This window comes from Caretta caretta, chromosome 3 (genome assembly GCF_965140235.1).
Source record: "Caretta caretta isolate rCarCar2 chromosome 3, rCarCar1.hap1, whole genome shotgun sequence".
In the NCBI taxonomy this organism is placed as follows: Eukaryota; Metazoa; Chordata; order Testudines; family Cheloniidae; genus Caretta; species Caretta caretta.
In genome coordinates this window covers 32,039,265-32,064,671 of record NC_134208.1, presented here as the reverse complement: position 1 = coordinate 32,064,671, position 25,407 = coordinate 32,039,265, and the positions used below count along the sequence as shown (strand labels likewise).

At 44.2% G+C, this 25,407-nt stretch overlaps 1 protein-coding gene across 1 annotated transcript in view; it reads right to left on the bottom strand.

Moving 5' to 3' along the window:
• ADAM17 (ADAM metallopeptidase domain 17) overlaps positions 1 to 23,383 on the bottom strand; it is a 63,584-nt gene extending 40,201 nt beyond the window's left edge. Inside the window, exon 1 of the mRNA XM_048845469.2 lies at positions 22,891 to 23,383. Coding sequence (XP_048701426.2) covers positions 22,891 to 23,164 — 274 coding nt within the window. The 5' untranslated portion in view covers positions 23,165 to 23,383. The remainder of the gene's footprint in view (positions 1 to 22,890) is intronic.
• Between the last annotated feature and the right edge of the window lie 2,024 nt (positions 23,384 to 25,407).

Here is a 25,407-nt window from a genome sequence, read left to right as displayed (position 1 = left end):
CAAGCAATAATTTTTTAAATTGCTGTTGCGTTGCATATGCACTCTCCCATCCATTGGATCAGTTCAATAGCTTCTACTCTTCTCTGGAGTGGGCCAGAATAATTTATCAGGTCCCTGTGTCATCTAATACAGTGGTTATCAACCAGGGGTACATGTACCCCTGGTGGTACTCAAGTCTTCCAGAGGGTACTCATCTAGATCAGTGTTTCTCAACCTGGGAGCTGCAGCCCTCAGTGAGTGGGGGGGTGGAGGGGGTGTTTACAGGATGGGTTTAGGCAGGGTTGCAAGTGCACGGCCGGCATTAGGGGGTGGCAAGGCTTCGGCTTCAGACAAGCCTCACAAGTGAAAAAGACGCTCAAGTATCACACTGAAATGTAAGTAAAATATTTATATTCCAATTGATTTAATTTATAATTATATGGTAAAAATGATAAAGTAAGCAATTTTTCAGTAATAGTGGGTTGTGACACTTTTGTAGTTGTATGTCTGATTTGTTAGCAAATAGTTTTTAAGCGAGGTGAAACTTGGGGTATGGAAGACAAATCAGACTCCTAAAAGGGGTACAGTAGTCTGGAAAGGTTGAGAACCACTGATCTAATACATGCCAACCAGTCTTCTGTTCTCCTCCTCCTTTCGGTAGAGGGGAGAAAATTTTCTCAAATGAATGTGTTTTCTTCAGGCATTCCCCTTCCCCCCACAACTTCCTGCAATAGTTAGAGAATGGATGGCCCTGCACTGGGACTCCAGAAATTTGAGAGGAAATCCAAGCTCTGCCACAGACTTCCAGTGTAACCTTGGGCAAATCACTTAGGGCCCATTGGGAGTTAGGTGCTTTTGAAAAACCCATTAGGTTCTATCTGCATTTTCAGGTGCCTAGGTACCTTTAGAAATGTGGCTTTAGTCTCTCTGTACCTCTGCTCCCCATATGCAAAATGTAGAAAATACTTCCTTTGATTTCTCTATTTATACGATAAGCTCTTCAAGTGGACAAACAACAGGGTACACAATAAAAGTATATAAAATAATGATCTAGAGAAGGAAGAATAGGAAATTCTGTTCTTCCTGTCTCATAGCACAGAACAAGGGGATGTTCAATGAAATTAAAAGATGGGAAATTCAAAACCGATAAAAGGAAATACTTTTTCACAGAACACGTGATTGATTAAGTTGTGGAACTTACTGCCAAAGAATGTTGCTGAGATCAAGAAGTTAAGATTTCAAAAGCGATTGGATATTTATACAGAGATCAATAATATCCAGAGCTATAATTAATGATAATTTTGAAGGGATATTAAACCCCATGCTTCAGGGCTTATCCTAACCTCTAACAGAGATCAGGAGGAGACCCATCAGGGGGTAGATTATCCGACATCTACTATCCTGGTGTTCTTACACCTTCCTCTCAAACACCTGGTGTTGGTACTTGTCAGAGACAGGCTAGATGGACCTTGGGTCTGAACCAGTGTGGCAGTTCCTACATACCTCAATATGGATACGTTCAACGCCTAGGCACAGTGGGACCCCTTCTCTTCCCCCCACCCAAGCTGGAGTCTCTAAGTGCTACTGTAATATTTATTTATTTTACAGTAGAACTCTGATAGCCACACTAATGGCCCAACCACAAAACCACAGTCTTAAGAAATTGCTTATCTAAAGATCCTAAGATTTCTAATTTTACAGGCCTGTTAGTTAAACAGGCAACACTGCTAGCCACCTGATTTTTCCTGAGCTCTTAGGTAATCAGTTAAGAATGTCAGCTTGAAAAAAATGAATTAGGAGCAGCTTCAGGAACCACACTTGAACCTCAGTGTCTTCTCCCCTGCCCTCCATCAACATATGTCCCAGGGCCGCAGATGCAGAGCAACAACTACACTGTAGCTTTGTAACTGGAAAGAAGGGGGGACACTCAGATTTAATTGTCAAGCAGGGTGAACCAATCTCTGTGTGTATTGGGTCGGGGGGAGCTTCAGGAATCTAATATGGGGGAAATTAGGGCAGGGACCACTCCCCCCTTCCAGCACTGCACAAGAAACCCTGGCAGGGGCACAGACACCTCCACCCTCAAACCCAACTGAAATATGGAATGCGTGTGTTTTGTTGCATCATGAACAGATCAGTGATTCTCAAGCAATTCCATACTTAGACCCCCAACACCATCCCACGTTCCCATTTAGCAATATGAGAAAGGCCATGTGGTTGCATCCTCCTAACAACTGTTTGCGATTCGCAGATTTAAAGAACCCACAACAGATTATAATGGTTTTCAAGTAGAAAAACCTGTTAAGGATGTTTTCTCACCTGTGCAAAACTGGTTTAGGTGATTCACATGGCCATAGTTAACTTATTTCCAAATGCAAAACTGGTTTGATTCACACAATGAGAAAAAAATCCTTAAAGTCAAATTTCATACTTCAAAACCATTTTAATCGGTTGCTTAGGGTGCAGTAAGCAATAAAACATAGGTGTTCCACAATTCAGTCATTTGTCACACATCTAGATGGCTCCTGTCACACACTGAACTCACTGAAGGCTGAGAGGTATGGGATTCTGCCTTCCTTTTGACACTCGTTGCCCTATGTCAGCTTCTCATATGCAGCAGTTTGGGGAAAATTAAAAACTAGCAGAGGGAGCAATTAGATCACCCAATGAGTCTTTTCCATCTCTAGATTCTGTGCAGTAAATCTCAGCCTCTTTCAATGATCTCAGCTAAGGAGAATAGTCTCTTTTGTTAGGCAAATGGCTTCAAGAGGCCAGCCCCCATCTTCTCTGGTAGCATCTCTGGAGTCACCTTATTGACACACAAGGAAATATGAAAAGAAACTAGGACTGTAGAGTTGAAATAGTAGTTGAATAATAAGACTTAGAGATATGTAAAGTAACAAATGACACAACCTGCTACTCTGACACTCCTAGTTATAGTACTACATGAACAAGAAGGCATTTGTTAACTTAAATGCAAACACATTTACAATGGATAAAAAAAATATATTTCTTGCAATATACAAGACATGCTGCTGCCAGGTATTATTCAGTCAATTAGCTCAGATATCAAAAGGGAAAAAAAGAATCCAACAGTATCTGCTAAACACTGGTGCCAGAATCCTTATGTGTAAAATATGTTTAAAAATCTACAGACAAGAGAAACTCCAGTTACTTGTTTATCCAACCTTTGTTAAAGATGAACTGTAAGCAGTTCAACAAAATAAACTCAAATCCTGCACCAGGGTCCAACTGTACAGAACTCAATAAAAGGATTGAGGCCACAGTAAGCAAATGTATTTTGGCCAAGTTTAACCATCTCTTCCGCCTTCATTCTCCACTAGCCTTCCACTGCCTTTGACACGGTCAGCCCTTCCAACTCCTCCATCCTCAGCTTCTCTCCTCTGGGCTTCCATGAACTGTGCTGGCATCTTCCCTTTCTGCTCCCTTGTAGTTTCTTTCCAAGGCTCTACCTTCTCTTTCTGACAGAGTCCAGCTTGGCTCAATCCGCGGCCCTCTTCTATTCTTCCTCTGTAATCTCTCCTTGGGAAGTGTCATACACTCCCCTGGTTTCAGCTATGAACACATTTATACTGATGAGTCCCAAATCTATATTCCAACCCCCAGACTCTCTCCCTCTATATAGTTCCACATCTATAACTCACTCTCTCTTTCCTTTGATATTTTGCTGCCACAAAGATGACTACAATCCCCAAGGCCCTCTCCCCAAAACTGAAACCACCACCACACTTGTCTCCCATGTTCATCACTTCGAGTCACCTTTGATTCTGCCCTCTCTCTCCTCTTTAATATCCACGCCATGTGGGACATTAGGCAGGTTAAAATATTTTTATTTCAATGGGGTTAAGACTTTGCAGATCCCACTTGAGCACAGACAAACATTTTCTTTTTAAAAAAAGTTACATGTTAACAAGCACTGCATCAGATCTAATATGTGATCATAGAACTATGGTCTTTATTATTGCAGGGGCCACACATCCTTAATCAGAAGTGGAGGTAACTATATATTTTTAGGAAAGAGAAGGATGTCCAATGTTCAGCTACTAACTGAAGCTAGTTAGTTAGCTAGTTAGTTAGCTAGCTAGTTAGTGAAGCTAGTTAGTTAGTTAGCTAGTTAGTGCTACTAACATCTTTGAACTCCCTTAATTTCTATGATTAACAAAATAAGTTCCCATATCCAATTTATAGCCCCGAAAGCAATAAATAAAATGTAGCAAAAAAAAAAAAAAAAAATCATGTCAGCCATTTTATAAACATGCTTTTGAATTCTATCACTTATACATAAAGGTCAAACTTGTTGAAAAAGAGAATTTTAACCTAGATGTAATTAACATTTTTAAAATCCCGCCTAGGGTTATCTAATAGTACATAAACTCTAGTCAAATCACAAGGTCTGTCAGTATTAAAATATGTACTTTCAAGTAATTTTTGAAAAATCCTAAACACACAAGAGTATCAAATGAGAGCCTCTAGGACTAAATTACTATAATTTCTAATTTTTTCAGTGCCTCAATTTAATTGATTATTCTACCTGAACCCTGAGTATATTCTCCTAGGATAAAAACCACCAGATACTCTTTAGTTCCACCTTTAAACAGTAGCAATGTTTTGATAAAAGACCTAATTTCATTCCAAATATAATTCATGATCTGAAATCTGAATCCAATCCAGGAAACACAAATGAAAGTCTTTGATACAAGTTAAGTGACTGTATAGGTGACACAAAACAGCACTGCATCACAACACCACTTCACCTGGTCTTATATTGAGAACGGTAACAACCCATTAATAAGTCGTCCAGTTAGATATACAAATGGATTTCACAGATGAGGTGGTAACATAGCGAGGCCTTTGAGAAGCATACTCATGAACATTCATAACAGAGTATACTGTTATTAGAAAGCCATTAACTAGGGATAAGTCATACAACACAGCTGAGAGGTGTGATTATCAGACTCACACTAGGTCCCCTTAAGCTATCGTGCTAAAAACAGCAGTATAGACACTATAGCACGGGCGACAGCACAGGCTAGCTCCAGGGTCACAATGTCCACACCGCTATTTTTAGTATGCTAGCTCAAGCTGAAATAGTGCACTGGGAACCACACCTCCAAGCTGCAGTGTAGACATACCCTAAACAGGTTTGGAAAAAAAGCTCCCTTGTGGGTTGTTTCATAATTGTTCATTACAGGTGCTCTCGCGCCCTCCTCTGGTACATCTGGTGCTGACCTCTGTTAGAAAGGGGACACCAGGCTAGACAGACCAATGGTCTTATCTAGGGTTGCCAGTTTCGGTTGGATGTATTCACAGACATACAGACTGCAGAACAGCTCGACCAAATTTGCATCGTCTGTGGCATGCTGAATGATGGCGTAATGGGAGGAGAACATGTGCATCAATGACCAGGTCACTGCTTTACAAATGTCCAGAACAGGGATCTGCACTAATGCTGCTGAGGATGCTTGAGACCTTGTGCAATGAGCAGTCAAGATAGCTGGTGGCAAAACACATGCCTAATTATAACAAGGCCGTATACATGAAAATACATAAAGTGATCCAGGACGAAATTGTTTGTGAAGAGACTGGGAGACCCTTAATCCTGTCAGATACAGCTAACAACAGTTGGGTGGACCTTTGGAATTATTTAGTTTTCTCTATGTAGAAAGCTAGGGCTTGCCTAACATCCAATGAGTGAAGACATTCATTCCTATTTGTGTGTGGCTTCAGGTAGAAGACAGGTAGGTACATTGCCTGATTGCTATGAAATTAGAAAACCACTTTTGGTAGGAAACCGGGGTGAGGATGTAAATATACCTTATCTTTAAAGAAAACTCTTTAAAGGAGGCTCTGATGTGAGGGCACAGAGCTTGAAGATCCTTCTGGCCAAAGTGATGGCCACTAAGAAAACCATTTTCTGAGAGGGGTATAATAAGGAGCAAGTTGCCAAAGTTCAGATGTTGGTCCCATAAGTTTTTGAAAAGACCAACTTCAGTTCCCAGCGGGAACAGACTCTATTACTTGAGGCTATAACCTTTCTAGGCCTTTGAGGAATTGGACAGACATGTCATTTGAAAAAATGGACCAATTCTTCACCAGAGAATGAAAGCTGATATTGCTGCAAAGCGAACCTTGATAAAGGAAAGGAGTACTTGTGGCACCTTAGAGACTAACAAATTTATTAGAGTGTAAGCCATCCGATGAAGTGAGCTGTAGCTCACGAAAGCTGATACTCTAATAAATTTGTTAGTCTCTAAGGTGCCACAAGTACTCCTTTTCTTTTTACGGATACAGACTAACACGGCTGCTACTCTGAAACTTGATAGAGGAGATTGCTAAGCCTTCTTGTTTCAGTGCAATAGATATTCAAGTATGTTTTGTGTGGATGTACGCATGGGCGAAACTTCGTGTTGGGACACCCATAGAGAAAACCCACCTCCATTCTGAGAAGTAAGTAGCACTAGTGGAGGGCTTTCTACAACTTAGGAGGATCTAATGAACTTGCGCTAAGCAAGTCTGTTCCCTGGCAGTTAGCCATGGAGCTTCCAGGCTGCTAGATGAAGGGAGCTCAGGTTCAGGTAAAGCAGCCAACCATGGTCCCAGGAAATCAGCTCTGGGTGCAACCACAGCAAGATTGCAGTCGCCACAGAGATCTAGTAGAGTGGAGAACCAGTTTTTGGTGGGCCCATGCTCAAGCTATCAGAATAATCCGGTCCCTCTTGATCTTTCGCACTGCTCTGTGCATGAGCAGAAAAGGGGGGAAAAGCATAATTAAGATATCCCATCAAAGGTAGTAGGAAGGCATCTGTGATACCTGGACTGTGGCCTCGTAGGGAGTAGAATTGGTGACACTTTCTCTTCTACCTGTTCTCAAATAGGTCTATCCAGGGAGCTCCCCACTGCTGGAAAATGTCTCTTACCACATCTGAATGAAGGGACCACTCGTGGTGACTGGAGAAAGACCTGCTGAGGCAATCTGCCAGCTCATTTTGCATTCCTGGAAGGTAAGAGGCCTCAAGGTTGATTGAGTGAACTATCCAAAACTCCCAAAGCTGTATTGCTTTTTGATAAAGGAGGAAGAGTGAGCTCCTCCTTGTCTGTTGAGATAAAACATGGCTGCAGTATTGTCTGTGAGAACGAACAGATTTTTGCCTGAAATGTGGGGCAGGAAGGCCAGACAGGCCAGGCGAACTGCTCTGAGTTCCCTAACGTTGATATGGAGTGAAAGTTCTGCCAAAGACAAAAGGCCTTGAGTCTGGAGGGGCACCACCCTAGCGCTGATATGTCTGAGACCAGGGTCATTGACAGCTGAGGGCGTATAAAGGGAAAGCCCACACAAACAGTGAGCAGATCCAACCACCAATTGAGGCCAATGAGAACCTGTGGAGCCCAGATGATGGCAGCTTGGCAAGTACATGAGGCTAACCACGTCTGGAGGGGTCTGAAGTATAGCCTTGTATGTTGTACTGTGTATGTGCACAACGCCACGTGACCCAAAAGCCTCATATAATTTCAGGCTGTTGTAATTGGATGATCTCTGAGGTATGTTATCAGGCATCTGACTGGAATTGTACCTCTGGGAGATAGGCCCTAGCCCTAGTAAAGTCAAACATCACTCCAATTAACTCTATCCTCTGCACTGGAGCAAAAGTAGACTTTTCTGCATTTATCAGAAGGCCTAGGGCCTTGAACATCGACTGGATAGGTCGAATGTTGGACACTACCTGAGCCCTGGACCAGCCCTTGACTAGCCAGTCATTTAGATAAGGGTAGACCTGCACCCCGAACCTCCTCAAGAAAGCTATAACTACTGCCATACATTTTGTGAACACCCGTGGAGCTGCAGACAGACCAAATGGGAGGTCCATGAATTGGCAGTGTAAGTGGTTCACCATGAATCTGAAGAACCTTCTGTGTCCTTATAGTGATATATGAAAACAACATCTCTTAAATCGAGGCCATTGTACCAATCCATGGGATCCAGGGAGGGGATAATAGATGCCAGGGTGACCATGCTGAACTTTATTTTGTTGAGATAGTTATTGAGCTGACGCAGCTCTAAAATCGTTCTGAGACCTCCTTTGGCTTTGGGGATTATGAAATAACATGAGTAGAATCCCTTCCCTCTTAAATTCTGCAGAACCTCTTCCATGGCTCCCACCAAAGGAGAGATTGAACCTCCTGGGGCAGAAGTTCTTCATGAGATGGGTCCCTGAAGAGGGAGGATCAGAAGGAGGGGAAGAAATAAACTGGAGGGTGTATCCCACTTCCATCATGCTCAATATCCATCTGTCCACAGTGATATGGGACCAAATACTGAGGAAATGGGAAAGGCAGTTTGCAAATAAAGGAGACACAGGGTCTGGCATCACAGGAATTGGTATAGCGTCCTCGAGTGTCCCATCAAAATGCCTGCTTATAGAAACCCCTGGATGTCTGTGTAGGGCAGGCATTGATGCTGAGATAGAAGGAAGTGATGGCCTATGCCTAAAACCCCTGCTGCTCTTTCTCTGCAGATCCTGACGGGGAGTTGGGGCAGAGTATCAGATGGGCTGCTGAGGTCTGTAGTGCTTCTTTGAAGGAGCTGGTGTGTACAACCCAATGGACTTAAGGGTTGCCGTGGAGTCTTTTAGACCACGAAGCTTTGCATCAGTCTGTTCTAAAAAGAGCAAAGGGTCGCTCAGAGTCATAGCTTTGTTGCAGGAGGCGCAGGGCTTAAAGCCTGGTGACCAAGGCATGCTTTGGCACGGGGAATGGACAAAAACTCTCCTAAAACATAAAGTGACAGAACTTCACTACAATTAACTAAAACTGACTACAACTAACTATGTACAGAAAGAAGAAGATGACAACCAGAGAGAGCTTGCAAAAGCATGGATAGCAGTTCCAGTGACCATCACAGGTTGTAAGAAGGAACTGAGGGGTTTGTGGGGTCCGCTGGGCGCTTCATACCAGCACTGTTGGCTTGGGGCAGTAGAGGGCTCTCAAGCCACCTGACAGGTAACACTGGCGGGGCGGGGGGAGGGGGAGAATGGACAAGGAGTACTTGTGGCACTTTAGAGACTAACAAATTTATTTGGGCATAAGCTTTCGTGGGCTAAAACCCACTTCCTCGGATGCATGCAGTGGGAAATTTCCAGCACCTGTGCTCAAGGCATGCACACACCTGGAGTTGAATGCACATGTGTAATCACTCAAAGACGCAAACAAAAGTTCCTAAACTTTCAATTAGATCCCAGACCAGTGTAGACAGGGCTTCACATTACTATAAAATTCCACCTCCGGAGGTTATTTTTATTGATTTTGCTAACAGGAAATACTATAGGGATCTTTTCTTGATGGGGTTCCTGCTACAGACTGCAGAAAACACTGGTCTGCTCTCTGGACACTGTGAATGTTACTCTGAAAGCATAAACTTCCCCAGTAGCAGTTTAATTAATTAAAAATAGCCAGAAATCATTCAGAGGTTTTGTAAGAAGTGTAAGTATTACCTCACTCACAACATCCTTCAACTTTTCTCCCCCATTCAGAACACCAATAATGTCCCAAACAGTCAGCACTGTTGAGCAACGTATATTCAGTTTAATACAGTAGGTGTCAGAAATCAGTCTGCCTGTTATCAGTAGGCTATGATACAACACAGTAATTTCTGAACACTGCATCCAGTCAATTCCAAAATTTCAGGGAATGTTCTAGGCATCAATGGACAGAACCCTATTGATATTTGGTGAAAAAGGTGATAGTTAGAAATGGTGGATACACAGAAACCCTTGAATTTGCTGAGCAGAGCTCTCAGCTTTAGCCACCTTAGTAATTGTCTACAGATCAAAGAAATGGTTGATAGCAGCCATTAACATATTTCAGCATAATACCCCTCGTTTTAGCTCTACCCATCTTTCCAATACAGTTTAAAAACACTGACAACCTGAAAGAGAATGAGACAAAGGTCATGTTTACGTGAGGAGTAACTATACCAGCAAAACTGGGCTTTTGGCAGTATACTTTATTCCAGCCCCTCTTCCCCCCCGGAACAAAATAAGCTATAGCAATATCTCAGTTTTGGTATAACTACATTAACATTAGGGGCATCTATCAGCAGTTTTGTGGGTCAGGGATCACATCTCTTCACATCCCTGACCAACACTATGCCATCGGAAGCCTGTAAACGGGGGGACGGGGTGAGAGAGAATAAGAATGGTGGGGGTTCAATGGAGGAACACATATCACTCCTAACATGCTGGGAGGGGCAATGGAATCCCTGAAACATAAGGGGATAGGAAAGGCCCAAAGGGAGGTTGTGGGGGAGACTGAAGAGATGGACACAATGAACCCCTGATGTGTGCAGTGAGTGTGTTTTACAGAAGCAATAAGGTGTGGGACCCCCAAGTCAAAAGTTAGTCAAGAACCAAGCTCTGTATGACAGAGGAGTTCCTTGAGATTTCATTGGTTGATGCTTCGAAGACTTTCTTGAAAAAGAAAGTTGTGATAAACTTAGATACACAATCTGTAAATCAATAAAGACTTTTCCAGACAACCAAGGCTATACAACTCCTTTACATCAATATCCTACTGAAATTAAATGTTTGATGTTAAGTTCTTTGGGCCACAGTCATACCTGATAAACTGCATTAAAGTTACACCAAGAATGAATCTGGATCTTAATGTTTAATAGAGGTTCACATTTGGGACAGAAGTTTACATTTGTCTAACCCCCACCCATCCCAACCTTCCCCCAAAGGTGGGTCATATTTGTTGGGCTTCCTGCATACACAAGATAAATTCCACAGCAGCAGCAAAGTAAAGCCGTTTCTGTGAGCTATTAACGGCAGCAGCAGCATCAGTCCTCTGCTGCTACTACTGTATGAGGAGTGGAGCAGGAAAGAGGAGAGAAACAAACCATCATGGAGAATAAAATCTCAGATTTGTTTTGGATTGCTCACAACTCAGGCTGGAGTTGTAACAGAGGAAAGAAAGTATTGCCATAGGGGAACACACTCAACTTGAAACCTAATCAACTTTTTTTTTTTTAAGTGTCAGAAGTAATTTTAAGTACTCTGACTCCGAGTCCCCAATCAACTATTGGTTTCAGAGTAACAGCCGTGTTAGTCTGTATTCGCAAAGAGAAAAGGAGTACTTGTGGCACCTTAGAGACTAACCAATTTTATGCTCAAATAAATTGGTTAGTCTCTAAGGTGCCACAAGTACTCCTTTTCTTTTTTCAATCAACTATTGTGATTTTACAAACATTTACTTACTTTTGAAAATCCCTTCCACCCAACATTGTGAGAGACACACAGTCAAACAAACAAACATCTGGCCAAACAGTAAAACACACCAAACAACCAACAACAAAATCCACAAAGTTATTGAATTACTAAGACCTTACCTACATGGGAAAGTTTTTCAGTATGTTTTTCTGCTAGACCTATACCAAAAGAGTGCATCCACACCACTTGGCTTATGTCAAATTAAGCTACTTCCAATGCAAATCATAGCACAGAGCTGTGTGGATACATTTTTGGAATAGTAGAATTCTGGGACTTTGGGTCATATTAACAAACTCCCATGACGGCTGATAATTCATCTGGTTTTAGTGATTCAGTGACATTTTCAAACTGCTGTCAGGCAGCATGGTTAGTACCACAACCTGAGAGTAATTAATATGAACAGGGTGACACAGATGCATTCGCAATCACGCGGATGGATGGCTTTGTTTGAGTTGGGAGACAGCCATCAGCACAGCTGCCATGATGCCGTGCAGATACTGCTAGAGGAGGAGGTCGTCAAACAGTTACTTCTGCCTGAAGCAGTTTCACTCAGTGAAGTTCAGCCAGCACCGACTGATGGAACAGGTGCTACAGAAATGGGCTGACCAGCAGTACTGACAACTTCTGAATATAAAAGGCTGCTTTCCTCAAGACCAACGCAAAGCTCACCCTAGAGCTTCAGTGGCAGAACACCCACATGAGTGTTCCCTTCAGCATGGAGAAGCATGTGGAACCATCTGGAAGCTCACCATCCCCAACTGCTAACAGTCAGCACTTGACCAGTTTAATGGTGGTAGATCAGCTGTCAGGGCTGTTGTCACAGAGGTTTGTGCTGCTATTAAGAGGGTGCTGCTGCGTTGGGTTATAAAGCTGGGCAACACACAGGAGGTTATGGATGGATTTGCATGTTGGGGGTTTCTGAATTATATAAAGGGCCACTGATGGGACCCATGTCTATTATTTGCCCCCACTGCACCAGGCCTCAGAATTTATCAACCACAGTGCTGTTCCATAGTGCTACGAGGTCTGGCTGATCACTGTGGTAGGTTCACCAACATTAATGTGGGGGTGATCTGGAAAGCTTGATGACACCAGGATCTTTAAAAACTCACTCATTTTATGCAATGAAAAAATGGAACTTTTGCTCCCAAGACCACTGTGGATTTGAATGGTGTTGCAACTCCTCCTATCATTCTGGAAGTCTCAGCTTACTTTCTGTTTCCCTGGCTTATGAAGCCCTTTACTGGGCAGTTGGATAGGAGAAAGAAGTGGTTTAACTATATCCTGAATAGCTGCAGAACAGTGGATTGTGCACATTTGGATGACTAAAGGGAAGGGGGAGGAGGTTCATAACAAGGCCAGATGATTCTGAGAAGCACCTGCCTCATGTTATAGCTGCTTGCTGTTGTGCAGAACATCTGTGGGAGCAAGGGAGAGTGTCTCACACCAAAGTCTGAGAGGCAGAGGTGAAGAGACTTGCTGAACTTTATAAACAGCCAAAAAGGATGCATCTGCAAAATGACCTAACTCGTCAGGGAAACACTGTGCTCGTACTTTGATGTCAGGATGCAGTAGAGGAAAAGGAATGTAATGTAACCAAGGAAATAAATAAAGTGAATACACTTTGTGTGACGCTTTTATGGAACTGTATCTCAACAAAATCTTTCAGCAAAATTGTAATTAATAAAAAAACATTTGATTTAACAACATAGCACAAAGTTAAAGCTAATGGAAATGAGGCACTCAGGCCCAAAATACTGATGCACACATCATTGTGCAGATGAGGTAACAAAAATATGTAGGTGAATGTGTAGCTGATCTCCTTGTTTTGGGGGTGTTTGCTTTTTGGGGTACACATGGAATGGAACGGAACTGTGGGAAGGGCCTCTCTTGTGTACTTGGTGGAGTAAAGGGTGTCCTAATCTCCTATGTTTTTGACAGGTTGCAGGACATGGTTATGTTGGTGTCCTGAGCATGGGGAAAGAGCAACACCATTCTCCAGAAAGTTGGTCTGTTTCTGTATCACATCCAGTATCTTTTCACGAAGGTCCCTTTCTCTGTCAATGTATTCCCTTGACTGCTCACTGACGTTCTCTCTCATTCCGATACTAGAGCATGAAATAGTCTCTCCGTTTTTCTGTCTTTATGCCCTTCTGCTCGGATGCTGTCATGAGGTCAGCAAACATATCCTCCATCATCCTCTCTCCCTTCTCATCTGCCAAGCCTTCGGCCACTGATAATGCCCCTCTCCATTAGGGTTCTGACATGTACAGTGTCTAGCACCTGATGAGTGCCTCACATTCACACACTACAATACCATGCAAGTATTTATTGTCCTATTACTAGTTTCATGTCAATGGTGATAAAATGTGGCTTTTCTTCCCTCCTCAATTTTAGCATACTCTTCTTCTACTTTTACTAGTCTGGGGTGCTTTTGGGGATGGCAAGATGTTTTCCACCTTATTTCTCCCTTACACAGGACCAGTACTGGCAGGAGGGCGTCCCAAAGGGCTGGTTATTAACTCTATGTGCACATCTCCAGGCTGTCCTTACATTGGAGGATGTTATCCTAAGGTTGGGGTAGTCAACAGGCAGCCCGCAGGCCAAATCTGGACCACCAGATGCTTTTGAACAGACCCCCAAAATCTTATTTACTTATTATCATTCTTGTTTTCTACGGAGTTGATGTGTGTTATTTTCTATGGAGTCTGGATCTTGACTATACCTTGACCAAGAAATTTGGACCCTGACAAAAAATAATTGACTACCCCTGCCCTAAGGCATGTTCTCAAGAGGAGGGTCCTGTTCAAAAAAGCAATGGGCAAACCTGAAAGATATGCAGCACTTCTATTAACAAGGATGATGCCCACATCTGGAACAGGGGTAGAAGAAAAACACCATCTATAGGGGACACCCAAGTAAGCTTCATTGCCTTGCAACGTGTATTCAACACAGAGCAAGATCTCTCTCTTTAATTCTATTTTATAATGCTTGCCGATCAGTACAAAGTACACTGTAAGATTTTTTTCAGTCAAGGGTATGAACCCTTTTTTCTGGAAAGGGGTTAACAGCGCTGAGGGGCTGACTGAAAATAACCATGATCTTCTGTAACTTGTGTATCCACAAATGCCTTATCTCTGCACATTATGTAGCCTCATTTGGACAATTCACATCATATTCTAATGCGTGTTTGATAATGTAAAGGTGACTAGCAGCTCAGGGCACTGATCAAACTGTAACCCAAAGTACTTTGTTTTTTTTAATTGTTTTTTCTCTTTCTGTATCTGTTGCCACTGTTCCTACCATGAAATGTGTATGGTTTTTTAACTGCTGCGGTGCCACTACCTTGAGCAGGGAGGGGGGCCCAAAGTTGACTGGGAGGGAGAAGAAGCACGTTTGGTCCATGGTTGTGGGATTTGGTATTTCAGTGAAATAAACTCTTGCACTTCTGAGGCTGTTGCTATTTTGAACACACGGGAGGTGGGGGGGGAGGGGGGGGAAGATGGGACAATAAAAGCTAAGTAGGCAGAAAGGCACATCTGTCCATTCATATATAGCTCACATCTGCCCAGCGTTGCAGTGCCCAGCTAGTACCCAGAACAAAGTTGTTTACATTTCCGTATTCAGCTAGTACCAGGACAGTTTACAGTGGACTTGCAACTTAGGCGGGGGTTAGGTTCTAAAGTCAGCGCATAAGGCTAAAATCAAGAATAGTCAAAATTACCCTTGAAAATCCCTCAAATCGCCCATAAAGTATACTGTACATGGTTTTGTGTATGCAACCCTGTACAGTAATGTATAAATGTATAATGTACAGTATATAATAAAGAGTACATATGCAAAATATAATTTTACAGTACTGTATTTTTAATTATAGGGGGTAATTACAGAGGGTCGTCAGGGCTTGATGTCGATCCAGGAGACAGAGGTGATGGACAGCTTGGGTGACAGAGAGCGAGTCGTAGACAAAGTGGTTGGCTCTGGTTCAGCTCAAGAAGTTGATTGCATAGGCTCATCTGCTGCTGGTTGTTTTTCCTTGAAAAACATGGTGATCGGCAACTGTCGCTGTTGTCTCTTGAGATGCTCAAACATTTCTTGATACAGTCTCAAATTGCCCATAATACTACGTGTGATTTTGAGGCTTCATTCCATAGAGGGATCGTATTCAGAAATTAAATCATTCTTCATTGGCAGATGCAGCTTCACCAGTAGTCTGCACGTTTTTGTGGTTGAAGCGGTTCCTAAAACCGTTAAGCCAACCTTGGCTGGCTTTGAATTCTTCCTCCTCAGAAGGCTGTCCCTCTTCGGCGGGAGGTTTGAACAGCGTGAGGAGGCTAAGAGCCTTTTCTCGCAACGTGTTGCCATCGATAGGCAGACTTTATGGTTCATGTCTTCCAGCCATAAGTTTAATGCCTTTTCAGTCTTCACCAGTCTAATCACGCACCTGGCTCGTCACCTTAGCAGTTATTGGAGCACTTGATGTCAAGGCTTGACGAATTTCTCTCTCTCAAATTTTGATGGCACGGATGCTAGATTTGTTGCAGCCATATTTACGCGTGACATACCGTCTCTCAGTAAGTCCAACACAGCCAGTTTTTCCTCCAGCGTTGGAATAGATCACTGTTCCTTCAGTTGAGTACTGATGAAGTAGTTAGTTTGCGTTTAGGGGCCGTGTTGTATGAAAAAAACGTATCTTTAAATACTAGAATCACACTCAGCGTGGCAAGATGCTTACACTATGAGAGATACGCAGGAACTGAGACCGACTGAGGGAACAGCAGATTCACATCTCCCATCTCACGCTCACTCCGGGGCATACGCTCATTGAGTGGAATGGTGGACAGAATCGCCCGCACTATTTACAGGTATCTTGTTATTTTTCTTGCCGAGCGCATATAGTTGAATTCGTGTAAGTTAAATGCGCATATGATGTGACTCACCAGTATTGCAATACAACACATAATACTAACTAACTGAGATCCCCTCTGCAATACTATCAGGCGGGCTCCCTGCCTGGGTCTCGGGGCCTATCTCCAATGCAGTCTCTACTTGGGGTCAATCTCTAGCTCAGGGTTAGGAATGCCAGAGAGATCTTGGTTGTCTGAAGGAACCTCTTCCTTGCTGGGTTCTGAAGTTGGCTGGGTGCCCTATAAACTGCCACAATTTAGCAGAATTCGACAGTAGCCTACTTGCAAAAATCCAATCCAGTTCCTCATTCTATCCACATGTACTGGGAACATTAACAGAGATTTGTTTTTGTGTCTGCTGAAAAATGAGTTCTTCTACGAAACAGAAATTGATACGTGAAAGATTCTGACTGGGCAAACATTGCGGCACTTCTGAAGTGTAATAAAAATAGTCTAGAACATATGAAAGTACATATAGAGTTGGAAAGAGCTTGAAATTCGTTTAATGAAAGGGAAAACAATTGATCCTTCAGAAATGTATCTTACTGAAGACTAAAAAAAGTACTGGTGAAATGTTTTGATGCACCTGATTTCAATCAGTCATTTGCAGAAAGAAATCTTACTTTCCATTGTTCTTCTGGCTCAGAGAATTTATACAAGCCAAACAGTGGAAACTTCTTGAAAGAAGTGGATCAAGTAATGGAACAACATGTAGGATGAGTTCAAAGGGGTATGACCCAGACTCACTATTTAGGGAAAAGACATTTAGAATGAATTGATTGAATAAGTCAGCAAGAAATTGCGCCAGAAAATAGTGTAAAGTGAAGGATTCAAAATATTACTCTATCATTTTAGACTGCAACCCCAAGGTTATCCATCAGGAACCAATGTATGTAATCATTAGAACAGTTGCAGTTGACAGAAAGCCAGAAATTAAAGAACCATTCCTAGGTCATGCATGAAACAATTGGTCTCAGTTTCTCAAACACAATTTTAGAAAAGCTTGACAACTGCAGAGATCATTCCTATGATAATGGGGCAAACAGGCAAGGTATTCAAGCTTGACTGCTACACACAAAAGAATACCCAAGCTGTTTATGTTCCTTGTGGGTCGCATACATTGCATTTGGTTATTGTAGATGCTAAAAAATCATCACACGATGGTGCTAGTTTCCTGGGATACCTTCAGAAACTCTACAATTATTTTCCGCTACCACGCAGCATTGGGCTGTTTTGTGCCATCAAGTTAATGTGAAGTTGAAATCTTGAAGTGAAACAAAATGGGAAAGCAGAGTTAAAAACGCAGTAAGATTACAAGCTGCTGAAGTCACAAGGAGGCTCTGTTGGAGGTAAGAGAAACGTACTGAGGTCATGGCAAAAACAGAGCCTTGGCTGAGCAAATTGGATCATACCGTTTACTGATATGCTCAATTGTGTGGAAAGACATTTTGATTAACATCAATCATATCAGCAAGCTTCTACAATCCTCTTCTGGGCAAACTGATCTGGCTACAAATTTGCTAGAAAGCACTTCTGATGTATTATAGGGAAAATGGATTTGCTGGTGCTCAAATAAAAGCCAAGAAGATCTGTGAGCAAATGAATACACCTGCACATCTCAAAGAGAAACATCTTACAATTGCAAAACCTCCCCACTTTACCTATGAAACACCTGACAAACTATATGAAGACATAATCAGTGAGGCCAATTTTTTATTTTTTTTTAAACAGAGCAGTGGATTCAGCCATCACATCAGTTGAAAACATATTTCAAACTATGAGAAGTGTGAAAGATGAGTTTGGACTTTTTTGGGATTTGAAATAGACAACTGAAAAGCCCAAGGAATTGTTAAGCAAATGATGCAATAACTTACACAACAATTCGAGCTCATAAATTAGATTGCAGATTCTTTTTCAAGAAATTGTAACATGCCGTTTGCTTCCAAAGAAAATGACACTTTTTGAAGTTCTCTCCTTTATACATGAAAGCCAAATTAAAGAGATATATCCTAAGCTTTGGATCACACTGAGAGTTGATGTAAGATTCGCAGCCATGGCAGCATCTTCTGAGAATAGTTTTTCAAAGTTAGAGCTGATAAAAACATTCTTGTGATCATCAACGGCTCAGGATTGTCTGTCTGGATTGGCAATTATAAACATGAATAATGATTTAGGAAGAGACCAGACACACCATGACATAACTAATGACTTTGCCTCAAAAAAGTGTAGGAGAAAAAGCTTTCAATGAAAGCAAGGTGCCGTTTTTTGTATTTTAGTATTACCCCCAAAATACCATTCATCTTATTTAATATGGACTTTTAACAAGTGTATTAGTATGTGTTGTGTTGGTGTTTGTTTGTTTGTAGAAATAACGCAATTTGTATTTTAGTGAGGAGCAAGGGGAAGCCCCAAAATATTCCTTTTTAGGGCCCTCACTGGGCTAGCAACAGCTCTCAGGACATAGTTGCTATATGGACTTGTGGTATGTGAACTTGTCATGAGCTGGAATCACTAAGGGGAACATTTAAATAAGGAGGCATTATCCAGTCCAGATGACCTTGGAGCAGTGGAGGGCACACAGTTAACAGACAAGCTGGTCTAGGTGTGAAGCAATATAATGTGTGATATAAATAGGAGCACTGCCTGAAACAGTATAGTACACTCAAAATACATACACACAATCCTTATGCTGGTGTAACTCATTTCATAACAGTTATATCACTTCCAAAGCAAATTAAAATAGGATAATATGTCAGATAAATTGAAAAAATAACTTGTGTCCACACAAGAGAGTTTGTCAGAAAAACTAAAGTTATACCAAAAAACAAAACAAAGCTTTCCTTTGTAAAAAAAGCTTAAGTCAATCTCATACTTACTATCTGTAATAACAATAGGTACAAAAATTCAGACAAATATGAAACCATCTTCTCCTCGGGTCATAATTATTTTTATAGGCATGGTGACAGACAGGTCTTAAGGAAAGCAAAAGCTACATATGAAAATAATTTGAATGAGTACCTTGCTCTTATTCTTCTGCTAACCTGCCTGATTTTTGCAATTTGTAATGACTAACAAAGCATATATAATTTAAGAAAAATATTAAACCTACTTGTAACTACTTCCTATTGTATGCATTATTCAGAATCAGTGAGCCTGTTCAAAGCAATAAAAACAATGACGGGTAACTCAGAAGGAGTAACATGTTTGAAAAGTTTCAGTTCTCTGTAAGGACAGTCACTGACAAACTATGTCTCAGTCCCATAAACAATTATCCACACAAGTAGAGCCATCGAAGTCACTGGGACTACTTCTGTGAGGAAGGGTCGCAGGAATGAGCCCTATGTTCTCAGAATCCCACAAGGAAGGTGGAATTTGGCTGCTCCATGACACTTTTATGAAGCCAGTTTTTAGATAACAGTTTACTGGTTTTTGAGTACTGATTTGTTAAAGGACTTTTAAATGTTCTCCTTCCAGGCAGTTTTTTCATAGGAACATAGGAATTGCCACCTTGGATCAGACCCAAGGCCCATCTAGTCCAATAACCTGTCTCTCATAGTGGTCAGTGCCAGATGCATTAGAGCAGTGTTTCCCGAAGCCGCTTGTTCAGGGAAAGCCCCTGGCGGGCCGGGCCGATTTGTTTACCTGCCGCGTCCGCAGGTTCGGCCGATCGCGGCTCCCACTGGCCGCAGTTCACTGTGTCCAGCCAATGGGGGCTGCGGGAAGTGGTGCAGGCCGAGGGACGTACTGGCCACTGCTTCCCGCAGCCCCCATTGGCCGGGCACAGCGAACCGCGGCCAGTGGGAGCCGCGTTCGGCAGAACCTGCGGACGCGGCAGGTAAACAAACCGGCCCGGCCCGCCAGGGGCTTTCCCTGAACAAACAGCGTCCCAAGTTTGGGAAACACTGCATTAGAGGTAGGGTAAGAACCCTCTAGTAGGAGTAGCTGTGGGATAAGCTCTCCCCCACTGCCCCCCACACATACCCCGCCCCTCACATACTGGTGAGTTAGGCAATGTCTACAGCTCAGGTAGGCATACCCGTATTAGCTGTATTCTAGCTAGCACAGTTAAAATAGTAACGAACATGTGGCGACACTGGACAGGTTACCAACATGAGTACGTACGTACCCAGGGTTCCAGGTGGTCTTCTACAGTCCACACTACTGCCAGTGCCGCCCTGTCTTCACTGATATCTTTAGCCATGCTACCTAAATTAAGTGCAGTAATGTCTACCTGAGCTGCAACCACAGCTTCAATTGCACATCTACTGCAGCGTAAACATAGCCTTTGAAATTGGCTTACGCCCTGAAGCACAATATTCTTTACGAACATTCTGTTGTCATTAATTAAGACAATTCTCAATATTCTTGAATTCATACAAATATCCAAAATGTTTTACAACCTGAAGTGAAGAACTTAACAATGACTTCCTGTAGTAACAGGTTCTGCAGTCTAATCACATGTTGTGTGCAAAAGTATTTCCTTGTATCAGTTTTGAAATTTCCACCTTTTTATTTCATTGAATGTCCACTTGTTATTCTATCATGAGAAAGGAATTCCTAATCTACTTTTCCTGTACCAATCATTATTTTAAATTTTATCTGGTCTCCTTTCTACAGTAAACAATCCCCAACTTTTCAATCTCTCTTCATAGGAGTGTGTGGCCTTGCTCATATAACGTAATTTACCCTGCACTTCTGTTCCCCCCGCATTTCTGTAAAATGGCGATAGTAGCTCTTCCCTGCCTCACAATGGGGTAGTGAGGAAATACTCACTATTGCTTGTGAGGTGCTGAAAGGCTACAAAGCGAAACAGAACGTTGAGAATCATTACGAAAGGGATAGATAATAAGACAGAAAATATCATATGGTCTCTATATAAATCCATGGTACACCCAAATCTTGAACACTGCGTGCAGATGTGGTCGCCCCATCTCAAAAAAGATATACTGGAATTGGAAAAAGTTCAGAAAGGGACAACAAAAATTATTAGAGGTATTGAGCATCTGCCATATGAGGAGAGATTAATAAGACTGGGACTTTACAGCTTGGAAAAGAGACGACTAAGGGGGGATATGAGAGGTCTATAAAATAATGACTGGTGTGGAGAAAGTAAATAAGGAAGTGTTATTTACTCCTTCTCATAACACAAGAACTAAAGGTCACCAAACAAAATTACTAGGCAGCAGGTTTAAACACACAAAAGGAAGTATTTTTTCACACAGTGCACAGTCAACCTGTGGAATTCCTTGCAAGAGGATGTTGTGAAGGCCAAAACTATAACAGGGTTCAGAAAAGAACACATAAATTCATGGAGGATAGGTCCATCAATGGTTACTAGTTAAGATGGGCGGGGATGGTGTCCCTAGCCTCCGTTTGCCAGAAGCTGAGAATGGGAGACAGGGGATGGATCACTTTATTACCACCTGTTCTGTACATTCCCCTCAGGGACACCTGGCTTTGGCCACTGTCGGAAGACAGGATACTGGATCTTTGGTCTTGACCCAGTATGGCTGCTCTTATGTACGGCAATTAGAGCCATGTAAACACCCTCTGTATGGCGTGCCCACCCATTAAAGTAGGCATTAGTAACAGATATGAAGCGTGCACAGTGGCTATTGTGATAGCAAGAGATATGCATGAATTGATTTCTCTCAGTGCAGAGGAGACATTCACTTTCATGAAGGTTTCATTAATGATGAAGTTTCCCACCTGGCAGCTTAAGTTGTCAGCTATGAATGGATAGTCCTACAAACACTGACCATTTAACAGTACTGGTTAAAGAATCAGTGTTATGGAGATAGATCTCAAAGTTAAGTTTTGTTCAAACACAATGTCTAATTTGGTGGAAAATTGATATTTTGTTTAAATGTAGTAAACTCAGTTTTGAATTTAAACATCTGATTTGGAATAGAGACACCATCAAAACAACAGTCAGGAATTTGCTTTCTGATTGTAGCGTTCGTCACTAGTCCACCGAAGCTACCATAATAAACGTGATTAATAACACCACAAAGTCTGTGGCAGAGCCAGGAACTGACCCCAAACATCCTGAGAACCAGTCCAGTTCTTCCTTGCCCAGTCCCCAACAGGGTGAGTTTACGTACATATGTACACAAGCACACACACCCCAGCCCAAAATACATCGATCACTCCTCCCCTTCCCCCCAGCAGTGGTCTCTTGAGCAATCCTTCTCTCCCTCACTCCCAAACAATGATCTCTCCTATCCTCTGCCCCACACTGTGATCACTCTTCTCTTCCCCTACCCCACACTGTGATCACTCCTCCCCTTATCTCCCCCCCAAACTACAGTCACTCCTCCCCTTACCTGTCCCCATACAATGGTCATTCCTCCCCTTACTCCCCACAAACTATGGTCACTCCTCCTCCCCCTCTCCCCCAGCAGTAGTCTCCCCTCCCACACAGTGTGACCATTCCTCCCCTCTCCCCCCGCAGTGGTCTCTCCCGCCCCCCCCCATACTGATCACTCCTCTCCTTACCCACCCCTCATGCTAGGTCATTCCTTCCCCCCTCCATACAGTGACCACCCCTCCCTTTCTCCCCGCCCCCCCAGCGGTGGTCACGCCTCCCCTTGTCGTCATCCCCCGCCCCCAGCAGTGATAACTTCTCCCCCCTCCCCCAACAGAAGTCTCCCCACCTCACTTTCCCCTCCCCCCAACCAGCGGTCAATCCCCTCCCCCAAGCCCTGCCCGCCCCTTACCGAGGCGCTGCTCCGCGGGGCGCGGCGGGTGTCTGAGCGCCCCGAGTGCGGGCGCCCGCAGCAGCAGCAGCAGGAGCGCAGGGACCAGCGCACAGAGCCGGAGCCTCATGGTCCGAGCGTGGCTCCCGCTCACATCGGTCCGGGAAGCCTCCTCTGCACCCGCTGACAGGCTCCGCCGCAAGGCGCCTCCCTCCGCTCTCCGCCGGCTGCTACAGTGCGCCCGACCCGCCGCCCCCAGCGCCCACACCCGGAAACCCAGCGGCTCGCGGAGCATTGTGGGGGCGGCGGCGCCGCCGCCATCTTGTCCCCGGGTCGGGCCGCGGGGCGAGCCCGGCGTGGGCGGGGAGTGGGTCGCAGCCCCCGCCAGGGCCAGGGCCGGGCCGCGCGCGGGGGAATCTGACGCCGACGTGAAGGGGACACCCCGCCAGCCAGCGAGCGAGCCAGGCCGCTGCCGGCCCCAGCCCGGAGAGAGCGGCTGACTCAAGGGGGATCCGGTCCCTCCTCCCGTGGGAGGAGCCTCACCCCCGAGTGCCTCGGCGTGCGCGCCGGAGCCGGGGCGCTGGCCCCCGACGCCCCCCTTTCGGGGGGGAACCTCCGACCGGGCACAAAATGAGCTGCCGGCGTCACGGCGGGCGGCTCGGTTTCAGGGACCCCAACAGTGTGGTTGTGCTCCCGAGTGCCTCGGCGCCGTGCCCTCTGCGGGGCCTGGGTCGCGGTGCGTGTTGCTGGGCATATAGTGCCTAGCCCGAGGGGGCCCTGACTGAGGCCTGTAGGCGCTGCCCAATATAAATAAATAACCATATATAATGTGTGAAGTCTCTTCCCAAGTTATGGTACAGTATTGTGGCTAAAACACGTTGGTGTCATCTGCACTGCAAGCCTCAACCAGGATTTGGGGACATAGGACCTGCTCTACTAGATGGGAACAACAGTCCAGCTAGTCTGGTACCACCTCTCCAGCAGTGATGAGTAGGGTGGGATGTGGGGTAAAAAATGAAAACCAAGGGACAGGAGGGCAACATGACAGCGTGCCATTCCAGGAGCCAAGACATGGTGTCATGCTAACATGGGATAGACTTCTGAAGTCAATGAGGAAGGATCCATTGGTGATAGTTAAGGATATGATTCTGTCATGGATTCCGCGTCGTTCTGGGACCTCCCTCCCACTCTGCCTTGAAGCCGTGCGGACTCGACTCCAGCCAGTGGCCTGGAGTTCTGGCCCACTGGCAGCTGGGGCGGCACTCGGGTCACCCTGTGAGGGAGGGTCGGGTGCTGGGGCTGGCTGGGGCATGGGATTGGGCAAGCAGCGCTGGGGCAAGTTCACCTTGGGGAGGGAGACAGCGGCCTGGAAGTGGCCAGCTCAGCCCAGCACTGGGGGCCAGCCCGGAGCCTCAGGCAGAAGGGGCGGGGCCAGCAGGCTAGCCTCCTTGAAGGGGGGCTTCCCACCCAGTGCCCATGAAGTCTTTGTGTGTGTGTCTCCTATCACCTTCGTAATTAATCTCTGAGTAGAATCATAGGACATTGATTTGGTCTAAGTTTGGACAATAAAACTGAATAAAAGAGACTGTGGGCTCTCCTTAGCAAGCTGGGGAGAAGCCCTGCCTTGCTAAAAGGGTGCAAATAGAAGAGAGGGAAGAATTATTTAGGGCAGTGGTGGGCAACCTGCGGCTTGCACGCGGCCCGTCAGGATAATCCACTGGCAGGCCACGAGACTGTTTACATTGACTATCCGCAGGCATGGCCACCTGCAGCTCTCAGTGGCTGCAGTTTGCTGTTCCCAGCCAATCGGAGCTGTGGGGGGCCGTGCCTGCAGACAGTCATTGTAAATAAACTGTCTCGTGGCCCACCAGCAGATTACCCTGACAGGCTGCAGGTTGCCCACCACTGATTTAGGACATGTGTACACTACAAAATTATATCGACCTAAGTTACCTCAACGTACAGCCACCACAGTAATTAAATCAGTTCTGCATGTCCACATTACACTCCTTGTGCTGGCGTCCTCACCAGGAGCACTTGCACCAAGTGAACTGCCAGTGTAGGGCATTGTGGGAAGGCTTCCAAAAGCCAGCAACAGTCAATGTAAGTAATGCCGGGTCTACACTGACACTGCGTTGACCTAAGCACTACGCCTTTCTTGGAGGTGGAGTTATTAAATTGGCATAGCAGGCATGTTACATCGGCGGGAGCAACATTTTAGTGTAATCACTTACAGAGTTAGGTCATAAGCTCCCTTGCATCAACCTATCTCTGTAGTGTAGACCAGGGCATGAGTACCTGAGTAGTACATGATGAGTGTATAAATTGGAGTAGTGGAATGAAACTAAGGGAAAATATAGGATGAATAGTAGGAAAAACAACACAATTAAATTAGTTGTTTTCCTACGTAAAAAAACTCAAGGCTGCATAATAATCTTCAAGGGAAAGTGGTAGAACTCCCATTGTATATGACTTCTGAAACTAGACTGGACAAAGCATTAGGAAGTGTCCTGTAAGGAACAATCCCGCACTCCCAGG